The 20,386-nt window shown below is 35.9% G+C and overlaps 1 protein-coding gene across 6 annotated transcripts in view; it reads right to left on the bottom strand.

Moving 5' to 3' along the window:
- MTSS1 (MTSS I-BAR domain containing 1) overlaps positions 1-20,386 on the bottom strand; it is a 326,922-nt gene that overhangs the window by 37,251 nt on the left and 269,285 nt on the right. For all 6 annotated transcript variants that reach the window (XM_074201660.1, XM_074201656.1, XM_074201658.1 and 3 more), the window contains exons 7-9: positions 13,721-13,805; positions 8,502-8,593; positions 3,688-3,762 (exon numbers count right to left, since the gene is read on the bottom strand). In XM_074201660.1, coding sequence (XP_074057761.1) covers positions 3,688-3,762; positions 8,502-8,593; positions 13,721-13,805 — 252 coding nt within the window. The remainder of the gene's footprint in view (positions 1-3,687; positions 3,763-8,501; positions 8,594-13,720; positions 13,806-20,386) is intronic.

Raw genomic sequence — 20,386 nt, forward strand, 5'->3', positions numbered from 1 at the left:
TATAAACTTTTAAAATATTTTTCAGTAGTCAATATTATTGATCTTCTATAAAATATTACTAGCCATAGGAGACATGACTGTCAACTCTAGCTCCCAGTATCCCTGTTAAAAACACATTGATCAGCAAAGATAGCTTAGTAACCTAATTATGCCCAGAACTGTCCTAGGTGCTGAAAATAAAAGGGGGGGATGGGACACACAGACAAAAACAGAATGGTTCCCAGTCTTGATAGGCTTTCATTCTACTGTACAGATCTATTTAGGAAAAGTCAATTAAATAATGGCCAGAAGAAACTGCAGCTATAATGAATATCTAAATATATATATATATATATATATATATATATATATATATATATATATATGAATATGAATGGGTGGATGTTAGATTATTTTTTACTTTAAAAATTAGTTTTTTACATGAATCGAATAATTTTACTAATTTTAGACACGAATTTATCAAAATCTTCTAAGAACCTATAATAATTTATTGTTTCACACTATACCTTACATAAAAATCCTTTTAATTGCTTTTTTTGTAAGAAAGCAGCAGTTGAGAGAAAAGAATAATAATCTGAAGTTTATTTTCCCCTGCAATGTTGTTGTTTCTCTTTAATAAAAGTCAAGGGATGTTTCTTACACTTTTCTTTTAAACTTGAAAGCATCCAACACATCAGACATAGCAAAGAGAAGCTACTCAATGAATTTGGATTTAAATGCCCAATTGCTCTAGGAGAAATCTGTGATATCCAAATCAATCTCAAATGGGAGAATCTGGTCAGTTTCCTACATGGAAAAAAGAGCTTCTGAAACTTTTAAGAATCTCTGAAAAGTAGACTAAGACAGGTTTTTTCCCCATACCCATTTCCTCCATCTCTAATCTCAGTCCCTAAAGCACTGGGTGGATTGAGAGTAGAGGATTAGAGGCTAGAGGGGAATGGAGTGAATTGAAGCAGACACATTAACAATGCCTGTTCTGTGTGGGTTGTAGAAAAGATAAAATGATTATGTCCTGCTAGAAACAACCTTCATATTTAGGAAAGGAAAAATTCCCAAATCAAAACAAACTGACTAGAAGAGCTCTGTCTCTAGAAGGACATTAGTACTGAAATAGGGATGAAGACAGGTTAGAGGATCAGTAATCATTGCATCTCAAAAGAATCTCCTTTTACCTCCAACTTCCTTTCAAGACTCAACATGCAAGAGACCTATCCTGGGCCTCTCCAGTGAGATTACCTTCCATTTACATTGTATATACAATGTACAATTATTTGCATTATCTCCCTCATCAGAATGGGGGACTCCTTGAAGGCAGGCATCATCTTTTTACTCTTCTTTGTTTCTTCATGATTCACACAGTTTCTGGCACTTAATAAATTCTTACTGATTATGTTGTTGAATGACTTGACTAGGCAAAATGAATACCCTGTATTTAACTTTTCTGTCTATTCTCATTCCAAAAAGACCTAGAATGACTTAAATTGTAGAAATTTAACTGATCCAATAGTCAACTAGTACTTATTAAATACTGGGGATATAAAGAAAAGCAAAAAATATAAAGAAGGGCATACTCTCAATTAAAGGTGGGGACAATTTGCAAACAATAGGTATAAACAAGATATGTACAGTATAAATTGAGTAATCTCAGAAGGAAGGCACTAAGATTAAGGTGACCACTGTTCAAGTGACCTCATGTTTCTTCTCTGAGCCTCAGTTTCTTTATCTAGAAATTAAAGAGGTAAGATTAGATCAGATCATCCCTAAGATCTCTTATACAATTAAATCTATTATTTTAAATGGGGAGTTTGTATTTACTACTTGAGAGACCAGACTTTTTGATTAAAAAAAAAATCAAAAGTAACTGAGTTGAGAGTTAGACATGGAGCCTCAAGTCCTGAATCTGAGCACCGGAAATTTTACTTATTGCTTGTGTGACTTGAGGAAGTCTCTGAGTGACAGAGGAGCATATTGGATCTGGAATGAGAGAATTTAAGCTCCAATTTTTATGCTCTCACCTACTCTGTGACCTTAATGATATTGTACTTTGGACCTCAGTTTCCCCATATGGAAAACTGAGAGGGGCAACTGAGTTCCCTTTCAATTCTCTATCTAATGATTTTATATTTATCTTCTCTAGACCTCAGTCTCTTCACCTGTAAAATGAAGGATTTGGACTAAATGACCTCTGAAATTCCTTTTAACTCTAAATCTATGTTAGCTCTTTCCCAAACAAGAATACTGAAGATTCCAATCAGGATCTCAACTGCACTAATTATCAGGCTGAAAAGAAAACATTAATTGTCTTTAAAGAGGCTCACCTCAGAAGTCTCAATCTAACCCTGAATCAGAAATAGTGATATGAGTATAATGCAAAGAAACAAAAACTCATAAGCTACATATTAAAAAAAAAAGTCTCATTAAGTCTCATAAAGAACTAATAAAAGATCTCAGAAATCTACCTACAGGGCAGCATCAAGGATGATTCTACCAAAAGATCGCTAACGTCATTTTCTCCAGTAAAGAGTAGAAAGAACACTTTACTTGAGAATCAGATCCAATCCAAACCTGACATATAATGGCTGTCTGACCTTGGATAAGTCACTCACCTTTCTATAGTTCAACTACTTCTTCCATCAAATGAAGAAAACAGATTAATATATGACTTGTCTTATTTATAGCATGGACTCCGTTGGCAGTCTGGTGAAGTTTAATGAAATGGATCCATTTTCAGAATATTTTAAAATATATTCAAAAAATACATGGGACTACAAAGGGAATTATATTGAAATGTTATTGAAGTATAATTTAAAAAAAAAACAGAAGTTCTCAGACTCTCCGTCAAGAATCCTTGGACTAATGATTCCTAGATAGTTCCTTTCAGGCTCTAACGTGATGGGATTCTGTGGATGCTGAAAACTGAATTGCTGAGACATTTTGGACCTTTTCCCTGCTCACCTCCAAGCTCCTAATCTCAATTATGCCTTTTCAAAGATGACTCCTTATGTTAGCTGTTTGATATTTCATACAAAATAGACCAGGGACAAATGAAGCTTTGTTACACAGAGCCTATCATCTGTCACAGACCTGGGTGTAAATGGATGCAGAACAATGCCTAGAAAAGGAAAGAAAAGTAAAGCAGGCCCTTGCTGAGACTGTTTTGTAATACGCCTTCATGTTACCAAGAGCTATGTGTATAATTGCTAGCCAGCTCAGAAACAACATCCTGCTCTCAATGCAGTCATTTTATGAATCTTACAAGATTTAATAAAGGGTTAGGAGATTATAGGCTCGGAAAGATGGAGGAGAAAATAGAATGATTTCTGCTATAATTACTACTGAACATTTGCATAAGGCTTTTATGCTTTTCCCAAGGCTTCTAGGAAATTTATAGGTTTCATTATCCTGCACAATACGAAGAGATGCTGTCAGCTTTTGAAGACAAAAAGAAGAAAAATCATATATCATTTCAATCATGCCTTATATTAATACAAATTTTTAACCAAGAGGTCTTGAATCAAGTTTCTAAATTTTGTTCAACCCTATGTGGACATGTAGGAAGTGGGACAACATGGAACATATCCCAGAAAATTAAATGTTTTTTAACATTTCAGATATAAATTTGCCATTCTTTTTTTTTCATTCTTTTCTAAATGTGAAAAATATTAATGATGAAATTGTAAGCATTACCTTTTTTGGCTTTCTTCTGAAGTTTCAATGTATCTGATGATTTCTTTTTTATCTCTTGGCGGGCTTTCTTGTATTCTAAAAAAGAGTGAGAGTTTTTAGTAAACTTCAACTTGAAAAATGGTAAAAGGAACAAATATTTACTTTGTGATGAAAAGTTCAATAATAACATGACCCATCAACTATGCACAGACTGCTGTTAAAAAAATACCTTAGGCTAGCATTTTGAAACAGAGGAGCTATTAAATTCAAGACAGAATAAGTTGATAATCAGCAGTGGAAAGGCACTGCAAGTAAAGGGGATCAGGAAAGGACTTTTGTAGAAGAACCAAGTCCTGAATGAAGAGAGCCGGGAAGCCAAGGAGGAAGAGGTTAAAGGGAGTGAGTATATTTCAGAGATAAAGGTATAGGCCTAGAGTGGGAGAAAAGACCTGAAGCAGGGAGATCAATTGGAAGACTACTGACATAGTGCAGACAAGAAATGAGTAGAGGGCCTCTCCTAAGGTGATGGCTGCGTGAGGAGAGAAAACTAGTTATAAAGTTAGAAATGTTAAAAATTGACAACAGATTGGATCCTTCATAGTAATAGGAAAGGGAAACAATTTGGAAGGGAATAATAAAGACTACTGTTTTGGAAATGTTGAGTTTGAGCTGCCTATAAATCTGCCACGAGATGGCCAAAAGACAGTTGGTCAGTTGTTATTCAGTCATGTCTGATTCTTCTTGACTTCATTTGGAGTTTTCTTGGTAAAGACGCCGGCGTGATTTACCATTTCTTTCTCCAGATCATTTTACCGGATGAAAAAAATTGGGGTAAAGAGAGTTAAGGAATTGCCCAGCAGCACACAACTAGCAAGTATCTTTTTTTAAAAATTTATTTATTTTTGAACTTTACAGTTTTCCCCCTAATCTCTCTTCCCTCCCCCCACACATACAGAAGGCAGTCTGATAGTTTTTACGTTGTTTCTATGCTATACACTGATCCAAATTGAATGTATTGAGAGAGAAATCATACCCTTAAGAAAAAAAATAAAGTATAAGAGATAGCAAAATTACATAATAAGATAACTTTTAAAAAAAATTACAAGTAATAGTATTTGTCTTTGTTTACACCCCAGAATTCTTTCTCTGGATACAGATGGTATTCTCCATCACAGATATCCCCAAATTGTCCCTGATTGTTGTGCTGACGGAATGAGCAAGTTCATCAAGGATGATCATCACCCCCATGTTGCTGTTAGGGTGTACAATGTTCTTCTGGCTCTGCTCATCTCACTCAGCATCAGTTCATGCAAATCCTTCCAGGCTTCCCCGAATTCCCATCCCTCCTGGTTTCACAATAGTGTTCCATAATGTACACATACCACACCTGTTCAGCCATTCCCCAATTAATGGACATTCACTCAATTCCAAGTCTTTGCCACCACAAACGGGGCTGCTATGAATATTCTTGGATAAATGATGTTTTTACCCTTTTTCATGATCTCTTCAGGGTGTAGACACAGTAGTGGTATTGCTGGATCAAAGGGTATACACATTTTTATTGCCTTTGGGTGTAATTCTGAATTGCTCTCCAAAAAGGTTGGATGAGTTCACAGCTCCACCAACAATTAGTGTCCCAGATTTCCCACATCCCTTCCAGCATTGATCAATGTTTTTTTTGGTCTTATTGGCCAGAGATGTGAGGTGGTACCTCAGAGATGCTTTAATTTACATGTCTCTGATCAGTAAAGATTTAGAGCAATATTTCACATGACAATGGATCATTTTGATTTCCTTATCTGTAAATTGCCTCTGTGTATCCTTTGACCATTTGTAAATTGGGGATAGCAAGTATCTTTGAGGCTGGATTGGAACTCATAAAGATGAGTCTTCCTGACTCTGAGCCCAAAAACCTATTCACAATGCCACCTAGCTTTCAAAGAAAGTAGCATTAGATATATAGATTTGAGAATCATCTGTGTAGAGTTGATCACTGAATCTATGATAGATCATGAGATCACCAAAGGAAATAGTATATTTAGAAGAGATGAGGGTCAAAGACAGAGACTCAAGGAATACCTATATTTAATGGAGACTAAGAAGAAGCAAAATGGATCTACAGAAAGCGAACTTGCAGTATCAAAAAACCTTGGGAGGACTGATTATTCCAGAGAAGGTAGTCAAAAATATGAGCCTACAAAGAGGTCAAAAAGGACGAGAACTAAGAAAATGTCATTAAGAGTGACTGGTTCCTCTGGACTGGGAAGTTAGTTGTTGAATGATGAAATAAGAAGTTACATTGATGAGAGTCTAGAAGTGAGTGAGCTAAAAAGAAGGTGGGCCCCTTCTTCAGGTCAACAGCTAGCAGAGATGGTAGGATCAAATGAGGATTTTTAAAGATAAAGTGCATATGAGCAACTGAGGAAAAGACAGAAAGGAAGTTCCACAAGAGTAGGGGCTGATTTGGCCTTTGTACTGCTATCCCTAGCAGTATACTGGCATATATACTATACATACTGGCATACAGTAGAATTTACAAAATCTCATTTGTTACCATCTCAGGGAAGGGGGAGGGAATGGATGGTGGGAGGGAGGGATAGAATTTGGAACTTAAAACTTTAAATAAAAATGGTAATACAAAAAAAGATGTCTTTAAGACATTCTGAACTGAACAAAATGTCCAAAAGAGAACTCATTATCTTTCCCCCAGACTATTCCCATCTCCCACCTTCCCTATTTTGTAGATGGCAACACCATCCTCTCAATCCCAATGGGTTCACAACAGAGGAGTCATCTTGATTAATCACTACCAATCCCAATCCAATCTATTACCAAGGGCCCTAGATTTTATTACAATACCTACCAAATATGCCCCCTTCTCCCCTCTGATACTACCACCACTGTAGTGCAGACCCTCAATGTCTCACACCTGGATTACTGCAATAGCTGCTGGAGTATCTGCCTGCCTCAAGTCTCTCCTCACTCCCATCCATCCTCTAATTTGGCCACTAAAGTGATTTTTTTCCCCCCTTTAAGTGCAGTTTTGATCCTCTCACCTCCTTCAATAAACTCCAGGGACTCCCTATTGCCTTCAGGATCAAATACAAAATGTTTCATTTGCTTAACAAATTGTGGTATGTGAGGATAATGGAATACTATTCTGCTATAAGAAATACTCTTAGTAAAACCTGGAAAGACTTACATGAGCAAATGCAATGGGAAATGTACCACACAAAGTAATGGCAATATTGCAGGATGATGAACTGTGACTGAGTTATCTTTTCTTATTAATGCTAAGATCCAAGACAACTCTGAAGGACTTAAGATAAAGAATACTATTCATCCCCAAAGTCAGAGCTGATAGTGTCTGAATACAGATTGAAGCATATTTTTTAAAATCTCTATTTTTCTTGAGGTTTCTCTTTTTGGGGGCGGTGGGGGTGGGGGAGGGGACTATGCTTACTTTCATAACATGACTATTATGGTAATGTCTGGCATGACTACACATTTTTAACCTATTATCAAATAACTTGCTTTCTCAATGAGGGGGTGTGAGGTGGGAAGAAGGAAGAGAATTTGGAACTCAAGAGTTTAAAAATGAATGTTAAAACTTTGGGTTTTTTTTTACACGTAAGTGGGGAAAAACAAAATAAAATAAAGAATTCACATATTAAAAAACTGTTTGACATTCAAAGTCCTTCATAACCTAGGTCCCTCCTTTCTTTCATATCTTCTTACACCTTATTTCCCAACACATAGTCTTCAAACCAGTGACACTTGGCTTCCTGGCTCTTTCACAAATAATACATTCTTTCTCTAGGCTCTGCATATTTTCTCTTGCTATCTTCCATTTCTGGAACACTCTCCCTCCTCTGTTCTGACTACTGACCTCCCTGGCTTCTACTAAATTGCAAATAAAATCTTGTCTTCTAAAGGAAGCCTCCCCAATCTCTCAATTCCAGAGTTTCCTTCTGTAAATTATTTCCTATTAATCGTACATATAGCTTGTTTGTACATTTGCTCGCTTGCTATCCCCTGTTAGATTGCAAGCTCCTTGAGGGCAGGGTCTGTCTTTTGGCTTATATTCCCAAATCTTAGCACAGTGGTACCACCTAGCATAAATCTAATCCTAGCAGCCACTTCAACTTCCTCAAAGACTAGAGCTGAATGGGGTCCTGGTGGTCATCTAGTTCAACCTTCACACATTGAACAGATGACAGAACAGAGACCCAGGAGTTAACTGACTTAAGTAAATTCACACTGGTTAGAAGTACCAGAGATAGAATTCAAACCCAGAACCTGGGACTGTCTGCTGTTTCACTTTGAACCCCCAACATTAGGTGTTTAATAATTTTTTTTTTTTTAGGTTTTTGCAAGGCAATGGGGTTAAGCAGCTGGCCCAAGGCCACACGGCTAGGTAATTATTAAGTGTCTGAGACTGGATTTGAACCCAGGTACTCCTGACTCCAAGGCCGGTGCTTTATCCACTACACCACCTAGCCACCCCTGAGTCATCAATTCCTACAGTAACAAAGCATTGTGCTATAAAACCCAAGAGGTTAGATTTCAAAACAAATGTTTAATACAGTAATACATTTGTTGTGATTTGAGTCTAGTTGAGTTCATTTTCACCAAATTTCACCAAATAGAGGATTAAGGTATTTGCTTTTTACCTTAACAAAAAAAAAAAAAATCACCTTTTATTGTTTTCAGATATAATCAATTTGCTAATGGATCAGTCCCCAGTTCAAGACCAGAGGACTCTTGCTGGTATTCTGAAGAATAGAGAGCCATCCTGTCATATTCCAAAGTACTACAAAATATCCAAGAAATACCTTTTGCATGGTCTTTATCCAGCTGGTTGGCCACTTTCTTCCATTCTTCCATCTGTTCTTGAAGTGGGTTTATCAGGCAATCAATTAAAGCACTTTTTTTCATAAAAAGATAAAAAAAAATAATTCATGTTAGCCAAAGTTCCAAATTTTCCTCCATCTAAACAACTTTTCAGATTTGTAGGTGCAGACCAAGAACCCAACTACCTTCAAGTTCTAACTAAAAATTCCATTTTCCTCAGGAAGCCTTTTCCACTTTCCCTTAATTCAATCAAGTGATCAAGAAATACACATAAAGCACCTACTATAAATCAGGTGCTATGCTAAGCACTAGATATACAAAGAGAGGCAAAAGACAATCCATGACACTCAAAATTTAGTCCCAGTGACTTCCCTCTCTTAATTACCTCCAATTTATCCTGTACACAATTTTCTAGAACAAAGATGTCTATGTGTTTTTTTTTCTCCCATTAAAATGTAAACTCCTTGAATCCATTTTTTGAATTTATCTTAGTATACCCAGGGTGCTAAATAAATGTTTACTGAATGACCATCCATGTAATGGATAGTAAATACACAAAATAACTAATATTTATAGAGCACTGTAATATCTATAAAATATTATATATATATTGATTCTCACAGCAACCCTGTGAGATAGGTGCTATAATTATACCCATTTTATAGATGAAGAAACTGAGGCTAAAAGCAGTTAAGTCATTTGTCCAAAGGTCGAAAAAGGCAGTAAATATCTGAGGCTGGATTGAATTCCCAGGTCCTCCTGATTCTAAATCTTGAATGATCCTATAGATGGCTAAGAAGCTGTTTAGAGATAACAGTTTGAATTTTGGCTCCTTATTTTTCCTTACTCCTATTTTAATATTGGTTCTGATAAATACAAATGTGGGTAAAAGGGAAGAAGCTGAGAGAAGAGGGATCTAGATTATCCACAAACCAGATAATCAATATCCAAATGATTTTGAGTGAACACCAATGTTCTCTTATTTCTGTATAGTATGTACTGTATATAATCTTTCTCCAAATTTTCTATTTCTATCGAATAAAACCCTCACCCACTCACCTCATATGCAACCTCAGGGTCATCAAGCAGCCTCAATTTTCCCTCTCCTATGTCCTTCCCACTATTCCAACAGTCACCAAATCTTGTCAGTTCTTTCTCCACAACCTCCTCTTCTCCCCTCTCATAGCAACCACCCCACTGCAGCTCTTAGCATCTCTTGCCTGGACTATTCCAGGAAATGCTTAATTGTTCTCCCTGCCTCATGGAGCTCCCTTCTCCTCCAATCCATTCCTCACAAAGCTGACAGCTCATATTTCTAAAATAAACAACTGAACATGATATATGACCAGAATTTAGCACACAGCTTAATAAATCTTGATTGACTGACTGATTGACCCTTCTCAGAAAGCTTCAGAGGTTGGTTCTCTATATTGCCTCCAAAATGAAATGCAAATTCCCTGGTCTGCTGATTTCACCTTGATCCTCTTTTCTCCTATACACTGACTATTCTAGTCAAACTTGCTTATTTGAGATGTATATTCAAATTTATATACATCTCAAGCATCATCTTCAGGAAACTTTTTCTTATACCCGAAATTCAGAGTGTGCCTATACCTCCCCAATCTCCTAAAATTTCTTGTATTTATTTTGCTCTCTGAAATAAGGTAGAATTGAAGCAGCTCAAAGGAAATTTGAGATATTAAGATTGGAGTAAACACCCCAAGTTGTTAACATGGACTATCTGTGATCCATCTGTGGTAGAGCATTCCAAGAGTATTGATCTCATCAGGCACAGTAGGACTCACTGTAATTTGTCTCAAACATAGTAATGTCATTTTGGTCTTCTTCGATAATGAAGGACAAGAACCAACCAATCAACCAATGTTTCTTCAAAAACACATCCATCTATTCCTTCGAGAAAATATATCTATTTCTTGAGGGCCACGGATGCTTTTCATTTTTGTCTTTATATCTCCCACACAACTGAATTACTGCATGAAATCATTTACACCAATAGACAATGTCATCTATAAATCACATTTTTAGAGGTGTCACTATCCACATAACAAAAATCATTGGGGAGAGTAATCAAAAGACTTAAATTCTTTGGAAACACATTATTTATTTTTTCAAAGAAATATTAATTTCTTGAGAGCAGGGGATGCTTTTCATTTTTGTCTTTTTATCTCCCACAAAGTAGGTATTTAAATGTTTGTTGAATAAAATCAATTATACCAATAGACTATGTCATCCATAAATCACTATTTTAAAGGGGTCACTATCCACTGAACAAAAATCATTGGGAGAGTAATCAAAATACCTCAATTCTTTGCAAACATCTGTTTCTTCAAGAAACTATAAATTCCTTGAGGACAGGGGATGGTTTTCATTTTTATCTCTATATCAACGACTGACGTATCATGGGTACCTAAATAATTGCTGAATGAAATCAATTGCACCAAAGGACTATGCTACCCATCAACGTTGTTTCTGGAGGTGTCACTCTTCATTGAACAAAACTCAAACACCTATGTTCTTTTCTTGGCTGTACCTGAGACATCCTTCAAGTTGTATAATTAATTCAAAATTCTCCATCCTTTTATTATCTTGTGGAAATTTAGAATTCATTACAAACTATCCTTCTTAAATGGCTTTAACATGATGGGTAAGTAAGGCCAAAGTACTGGCAAAAACTTTTCTTGATCCCCTCTTTCTTTCAACTACCTTTGAGTCATTTTATTTTTTAGTAGCTTTCCTTAAGTTTTTCATAAAATCCCCACAGGAAATAAAAGATTGGTGAGATTTCATGAGGGCTCTTAGGTTAAATTTTTACACTGTTAAGGAAATTTAAAAGGATCAAATTCTCATCCCCAAATTTAAGGACCTTGACAAGAATCTGTTTATTTTTCCAAACTATTCAGGCAGACAAATGTAAAAAAAAAACCAGAATCTTAAAGAATTGAAGGGTACTTGAGGATTCATGTAAATCAACCCCTACTTCAAACGTGCATCTTCTTTGACAATGTCCTTGACAAGGGGTCAGTCACCCTTCTCTTTAGGAGCACCAATCATGAGCAACTCATAGCTCTTAGAAACGTCCTTTGTATATTTATATACATTACAGATCTGGGTCATCAAATGCAAACCAAATAATCAGATCTGAAGTATGATAATGTTTAAAAAAAATCTCACTAATTAAAGTCAATGAAAGTTTTCCTATATATCTGCCCTAAATAAAGTCAGGGGCAGAGACTCATGGGCTCTGGTCCTGGAAGGGTCTTCAGAGATCACCTGGTTCAAATCTCTCATTTTTAAGGATTAACAGAGGTAATCTAACTTGCCCAAGGACATACAGCTATGGAGTGGTAGAGCTGTGGTTCCAACCTGGATCCTCTGACTCCAAATCCAGAATTCTTTCTATTCTAATTCACTGAATGTACAAAACTAGAAAGTTCCTATTTCTGGGGAAAAAAAGAACAACAATAAGATATAATTTATCTGGCCATCCCCAGATTCAATTAGTGACAGAGGAATTCCCAGTGACAATAAAAGTTTGGAGGCCTTAAAGCCTAGTTCTCAAAGAGCAGGGCTAAAGTCTAATTTTAGGGCACCCTAATTTTAAAAATACAGTCTATTAAATATCTAATTAAGAGGTTACTTAGAAGTCAACAACAAATTAGCTTACTTAAGGAGTTTTAGAGTCCTTATCCTCAACTCTCACCAGGTCACCCACTCTCAGCTAGAAGGTAAGGGAAGTTCAGTTGGCACTCTTTGGAATGGCTGGGCTTACACCTACTCATTCTTTCTAGGGGCTAACTGGGGTATCTAAGAAGTGAAGAGGCAAAGTACTAGGAAGTGCTTAAATCTAGTGGGCCCTGCCCCCTCCATTTCCATACCCCCTCATTGCAAAGTTGACCTTGTTTTAGCTTCAAACAAATAGTAATGTGCCAAAGACCCTTTGGTGGTGTGGTGAGATCTATAGATCTCTGTTAAGAATAAAGTTTTAAGTGCATAAAATGAAACACAGTATTGCAAAGGAAATCAACTACTTTGAAACAGTTATGACAACACAGAAACATTTGATAACCTATCAAATGTTAAAAGCAAATGAAATTTAAATAAGACTTTTGAGCCCTGTTGATCAAACCTTCAATATTTGAAAGGCCTATAATGGTTTGTTCCATTAATATGGACCTTAAGTCTTAGTAGATGGTATTTAAAAGTTGATATGGCATCTGTAACCCCTGTTTTGGGGGAGGTTAAGATCAATGCCATCACTTGACTTTAGAAGGTCTGAGCTGCAAAAGGAGTAAGCCGTGTCCCAGAGAGCAGAAGGGGCTTAAACATGGGCAAACTGGCCCAGGTCCAAAATGGAACAGATTGATACTCCCCAACTTATTATTAGTGGGACTAAAGCCATGAATCCCCACTGAACATTCACCTTGGTTGCATCAGGAAGATCCAGTCTCAAAGAATAATGTGGCCCCTCAAAATTCATCATTCTATGGCTAAGCTGGTGGCTAGTCTGTCCAAACCTAACTAGGCTGGTCTTTTTATACGACTATATCTTATATGAGTGTGCCACATATTTCTCCCCAACCTCCACCCAAAGAGGAGAGGGAAACTTCTTAACACTGCATCTTCCCCTGGGTCTACTTCAGTGCTCTGCACAAACTAGCAGCTTAATAAATATTTGAGAGCAATGAGGAATAAAGTGGGATCTGCCACTTCTATCTCCTAAATTTGCCAACACCCCATCACATACAGATTTTCCTAGATCAGCAGTTGGGTGGGGAACCAAGAGTTGCTGGTTCAGTCAGTTTTCAGCTTTTCAAAGTGATCGAGGGTGAGGAAGGGACCTGGACTTGGTAGGCTGAATTCAAATCTAGTTTCAGATATGTATGAGCTTTATGGCCCTGGGTGAGAAATTTTACCTCTGTCTGCCTCAGTTTCCTCAACTAGAAAAATAAAGATAATAACAGTACCTCCCTTCCAGGATTGTTGTGAGAATCAATCCTATGAGATAATATCTGTAAAATATTTAGCATAGTTTCTAGGACACCATAGATACTTAAATGCTTGTTTCCTTCCTGTATATCCAATAGCTTAGTGCTGTGTTTTGTATACGGTAAGCACTTAATAAATGCTTACTGCCTGAATAATTGGATGCAATTTGCTATCTGAATAAATTGGGACTCACCTGGAGAACTGCCTCAGTTTGGTCTCTATGCTTCTGTGTCTCATACACATTCTGGTCAAGGCAGATCCAATTTCTCTGGTACCACCTGAAAAACATAAAATAAATACGGTTGAGCCAAGATATAGCAAGCATACCCCAAATGCATATTCTCCCATTTAACATCTCATTCGTTTTTAAAAAGAGAAAAAATAGAGAGAATTCAATGCCGTAGACGAATAACTTGTGTAACTTCAATCCTATAGAACACTATGATTAGTACACCATCTGAAAATTAAGGGGAAAGCTATATCTTATTTCTGACTCATGGGGGGGGGGGGAACCCACAGTAAGATATTCAGGGGAGCAAATAATGTTTTTGAAGAAATCCATAGGGTAGTCATTAAAATCCAGTCTTGGCATATTAACAGAATTGAGAGGGTAATATTTTCAGTAGCAAGGATGAAGCAATTTAATTATGTCAGATAACATCTGAAAAAATAAAATGAATTTTTCTGCAGCTGTGGATAAAGTGCTGTACCAGAAAGAAGTTATATGTATTCAAATCCTGCCTTACACAGATACTAATAACTGTGTGACCCTGGGCAAGTCACTTAACTCTGCCTCAATTTCTCATCTTTAAAATAGACTGAAAAAGGAAATATCCACTCCAATATCCCTGCCAAAAAAACCTCAAATGGGTCCATGGAGAGTCAGACAGGACTGTAAAAACGACTTAAAAGAACAGTTTGACTAGGAAAGTTTTCAAACCAAAGAAGATAGAGAAAACCAGATCAACTAGGCTATTTGGATTTGTCAAAACAAACAAACAAACAAACAAACAAACCCAAAACACCAAACCCAAAACCCCCCACTCTCTTTTTTGTCTTTTTTGGAAATGATTTGTCATGTTCTCCTTCTCCTTCCCCTTCTCGAATGCAATGCTTGAATAAGCAACTCTGTTAGTTTGGGGTGGAGGGAGTATGGGGAGGAAGCTGATTATAATCACAGATGGTAGCTCCACACTAAACATCTGAAGGCCAGGCAAAATTATAAATGTTATGGAAACACTGAAGCTTGTGAGTTCAGCACAAAAAAAAGTGTCAAATAAGGCACTATTTTTATTAGACCAAGCAATTTAGAGTTGATTAAATATTAATATATGTACAAAGCAAAACTCTATGAATTGAAGACAAAGTTAATGTACCAGGCAGGAATTACCTCCTCTAGTATTCTCTGCCTTGTGATCTAGACTGCCCTTCAGTCCTGCTCTTTGTGGAAATCATTTTAATTTCTTCCTTTATTCTGCATCTCTTCCCTGAAGCCCTACCCTCTCTCCTTTATTCATGGGGAGCATAGAGGTGACTCTAAACTCTTGAATTTTAGACCAGTAGCCTGAGCATAAACTCTGGCAAGTTTTACACTAGTCTGGAAAGGACCTGGCTCATATGTAAAGAGAAGAAATCAAGGCAAGGATAGGGGATGCTCAAGACTCAAAGTGAAAAAAAAAAAGTGCATTGAAGAAGAGCATGATTAGACTGAAGAGAAGAATGTAGATCCACAGGGAACTCACCAGGCAATTTAGTTGGACTATTTTATGTCAACTGTCTAAGGGTTGACCTTAGCTAAAATTTAATCAATCTTTTAGTCAACACAACACTCAAAGACCATAAATTATGTTGTAGACAGGATACAATGTGTATTGGGAGAAGAATGTACACACTAGGGTCTTTAAAAGTATTTAAGAAAAAATTCTTTCCCCTTTATCCTGAATATCAAACACCTTTTTAGTACATATAAATAAAACATGTGCATTACAAAAAATATGCTCTGTGTGTGTGTATTATATGATCTTCATTAAAAAATCAAAATTAGCTAAAACAAATAAGAGAAGTAAAGGATAAATGAGAAAAACCCAATTTGCTCAATTTTTATTATACTTCTGCTATTCTCTGCCAATAGACTGACCTTCATTCTATAAATGACAGAACAAACTTGATACCCAACTTAATTAAGGATATACAACAATGGAACACCTAGTTGCCTTTCATGAATTCAAGTTACCTAAACCTAGAATCCTGAAAGTGCTAACATATGAGGCTGCTCTGTTTTAAGAGATAATGAAAAAATGGAAGAGATACAATAAAATTTGGAGGACAAATGCCTCAACCATAATAAATAAATAAATAATAAAATAAAATGGGGGGGGCAGTTAGATGGCACAGTGGATAGAGTACCAACTCTGAAGTCAGGAGGACCTGAGTTCAAATGTAACTTCAGATACTTAATACTTGCTTAGCTGGGTGACCTTGGGCAAATCACTTAATCCCATTGCTTAGCAAAAATTCAAAAATAACAATAAAAAAATTAAGAATGCCAGGGCTAGAATCTAAAGTATAAGCAAATAAATTTGACTTAGTTGCTAGACAAATTCTGGATAAGATCATTAAAGAGATGATAGGCAAACATCTTGAAAGGGAAGCTATAATTAGTTAGGTAGCCTAGTTTCATCAAAAACAGCTCGAGAGAAAAACCTCATCTCTCTTTTTTTGACAATTATTTAACTAGGGGATGAGGTAAATTCCAGGGAAATAGTTTGCCTACATTTCTGCATAGCTTTTAATGAACTATCTCCTATTTTTTTGTGTGCTGAAGATAGAGAAATATGGACTAAACATAATTTATATTAAGAACTGGTTGAATGACAGATTCACAGCATAGTTGTTAGTAATTCAATATCAACATGATAGGCCTTAAAATGGAACCTCCAAGAATCAGTGCTAGCCCTAATCTGCTTAAATTTTTTTTAAATGACTAGGATAAATGTATAGATGACATGTTCATCAAATTTGTATCCCATACAAATCTGCAAGGATTCTAAAACATTGGCCAAAAGTCATGCTCCAATAAAGATTTAGAGGCCAGAGCATTGAATGAATCTATTTAAGGTGAAATTCGCTGGGGTAAATGTAAAAAACCATTTATAATAACTCTTTTTTGTGAAGGCAAAAAAAAACTTCCAGAAACTAATGTGATGACAACCATTTGAGGATAAACTATTATTTTTAAACTATTTTATTTTTATTTATTATCATTATTATATTTATTTTATTTAAACTATACTTATTTTTAAACTATTAAACTATTATTATTAAGCTCAATAAACTATTATCTATGAATGTGATGGAGTACTATTGTCCTATAACAAAGAAATAGAAGGTTTCAAAAACACATGGAAAGATTTATATGAATTGATGCAGAGTGAAGTGAGCAGAGCCAGAAAGAACATTTTATACCTTAGCATTAATTTTATAAAAATGAACAATTTTGAAGATTTTTATAAAATGATGAAGAATGCAATAAGAACACATTACAACAGCACTATAAAACATGCAATTTTGAAAACTGCAAGAATTTTGATTAATTCAATAAGCATTCACAATTCCAGAGGAGCAAGTATGAAACGTGGTATTTATGAAGGAAAGATGATGGATTTATGGTAAAGAAATATATATATATATGTATATATATATATATATACACACATACTATATATATATATATGTATACATATGCACGCATACATACACATATAGACACAGAGGAGAGACAAACAAGAGATACAAATAAAGAGAGAAAAACAAAGAGGAAGGAGAAAAAGAGGGAATATTTATTTTGCTTCACACACACACACACACACACACACACACAGACATTATAAGGAATATATTTTTCTTTCTCCCCCCCCCCCACCCCGCAATGGACCAGAGGGTAATACAGAGAGAAAACAGATTTCTGCTGATTAAAAAAATTTGAGGGGGAGAGGGATTTGTGCTACTACAGATGTAGAATGTTTTGATGCACTTTCAGAAGAGTTCATTGCATTATTAATTTTATTTATTGTTTTCCTTTTTAATCTCTCATTAGGCAAGGGTGATGTCAATGTCTGTAATATAGAAACAAAACACATCAATAAAACTTTTTAAAAACCTCTTGCATAGTTACACAAAACCAACTTTACCATTAACGACTGGGAGGACAGCAGCTGTTCTGAACAAGATCTGGGGGTTTTGAGTTTATTGCAAGCTTCATGAGTCAGCAGTGTGATATGTTAAATTCTGGGTCTTGTTTAGGACTGGAATAATATATTAGTTCTGGATATCCCAGTTTAAGAATCATGATGAATTGGACTGTGCCATAAGGAAGATAACCAGAATGTTGGGTTCATGTCATCTGTGATGCTCAGTTGAAGAAATTAGGTATATTTATTTTTCTTGGAGAAGAACAGACCAAGAATATATATATATATATATATATATATATATATATATATATATATATATATATATATATATATAAAATAGGTGTCTTCAAAAGCTTGAAAGGTTACCCTGCGGATAAAGTTCTGGGTTCAAGCACATTTCAAAGTTTTCTTCTAAAAGACCCTTAAGACTCTGTAAGAAAACAGGATAAAATGATACTGAGTGCAAAGTTGTGGAAAGGATGCTGGTCTCTGTCCATTATCTCTAACTAGAGTTAAAAAAGGTACCTTCTAAAAATAAAAATAAATGTTAAATCCCTTCCTTCAAAGAAATTACATACATTCTACCAGGAGAGTGTGCCAGATGAACCCAACAACAAGACTACCAATCAGGACCTTTGCGAGCATCTTACATTTGGTTACAGTACCCCAGCTATCTCAGTGGAGTAGAAGATGGGGCACCTGTTCCTTGCTTTCAAATCACAGCCAGCTTCTCAGGGCAAAGCCAGCAGATGGCACTGTTTACTTGGTAACCACCTACCAGCTATAGCCCTTAATAAGCACTATAAACAAGCATGAATAATCTTCTTTCCCCATGGGGAAAAATTTCATTTTTATTTGGTTCTGGCTCCTCATTTGGCTAAAGGTCAATTAATATTTTGGCTAAAGGTCACAAGAGGCAGGCACACCTATATGCTTTATATATTCAACAAAAATTAAGGAGCACCTACTAGGTACTTAAAGTTATTCAACAAAAGTTATTAAATACCTGCTGTGTGCTTTATATTTCAATAAAAATTATGGAGGACCATATGTGCTTAATTTATTCAACAAAAAATTTATTAAGCAGTTAGCATGTGCTTAATAATGAAATCAATGTGTGTGGTGATGAGGGGATTGAATATAACAACACAAAAACAATACAAAATACATAAACAGTATATATAAAGTATTTGGGGGAAGCCCTTGAGAAGAAGATCCTGAAATATCTCATGGGGAAGACAACATTTGATCAAAGGTAATTGTTAGAAAGTCCCAAGAGGGAAGGAACAAAGGGGGAGCATTTCTGGCATGGGAGAGAGAGTCTATCACTATGATTCTGACTACAGAGCATCTATTTTGATGCCTCAAACTGGTCATCCAAAGGACCACACCAAACAGATGTGGAATGCCAGAAAAGGTGGGTTTTCACTGATCTTGGGTCTTTTTAGAAATGGTCTGAGATATCTTGAGTTAAGTGGCTTAACTTAGTGTCACATACCCTGATTTGAACTCAGATCTTTCTGACTACAGGTTCAGCTAGGAACCATTTTGCTGCCTCAGAATAAGGAAAGACAGTTGAGTAGAATTAACACCGTCCTTTGAAAAGTTCTGAGATCCTAGGATTTTGAAGGCATTGGCAATGAAGCCATTATTTATTTACAGCCTTTTCTGACAAAGCTCAAACTCTGTAAGTGTTTCTCTCACATACACAAGGTGTCCCAAAAGCTGAAAACTGCACTGAAACTTTTTATAAAGTCCATGTGCTTAAAAAAAAAAAGGAAAAAGGGGCAGCTAGATGGCACAGTGGATATATAGCACTGGCCCTGGAATCAGGAGGACCTGAATTCAAATGTGGCCTCAGACATTTAATAATTGTCTAGCTGTGTGACCTTGGGCAACCCATTTAACCCTATTGCCTTAAATTTAAAAAAATTTTAAAGGAAAATTTAGAGCAATAAATACATTAAAAATTTTATAGAATCTTGGCATTATTCCAAACCAAAGCACAAATGTTCCACTTTTAATTCTTAACATGAGCATATATCAATCAAAGAAAACAAAGGGATATGGATTATTAACCTTGATATTAATTTCTCTAAGGTTGGGACATAAAGAGGAAGACCAAACTCTTATCAACTCCACTGCTAAGCAAAACAAATGTTAGTTAACAGACAACTGACCCCAGTCCTTAAAGGCAATACTGAATGACAAAAGTCATCATTCTGAAATGGTTTAGATATAGATCAGGGTATGGATAAACATTTATTTCCAGCTTTTTGTCTGGAACAGTGTGTTCCCATTAGAATTGCTACACAGAGGTTTACAGTACTAACCAATAAGAAAATGTCTTGACATCATCCCTTTCTATATATGGTAAATTCAAGTCTCTTTTACAACTCCTTGATTGGTCAACTGAAGGGCCTGACTTGTCTTATGTCTTCCTTAACCTGCCTCATAGATGGCGCTGGAGTTTGTAATCAATAGTATACCCTGGCACCATCGTTAGCAGTGCCCACTGTGTGCAGTGTTTGATATTGGGGAAGGAACAAAATGTAGGTTAAGAATGCTTGATATTTACTGATCCATAAGAAACTATCTAGTTGGGGAGGGAAAATACAAATGCCTCTCCCCACCCAGGACAATTTAATATAAGGCAATATAACAAA

The sequence above is a fragment of the Macrotis lagotis genome, chromosome X (genome assembly GCF_037893015.1).
Source record: "Macrotis lagotis isolate mMagLag1 chromosome X, bilby.v1.9.chrom.fasta, whole genome shotgun sequence".
Classification (NCBI taxonomy): Eukaryota; Metazoa; Chordata; class Mammalia; order Peramelemorphia; family Peramelidae; genus Macrotis; species Macrotis lagotis.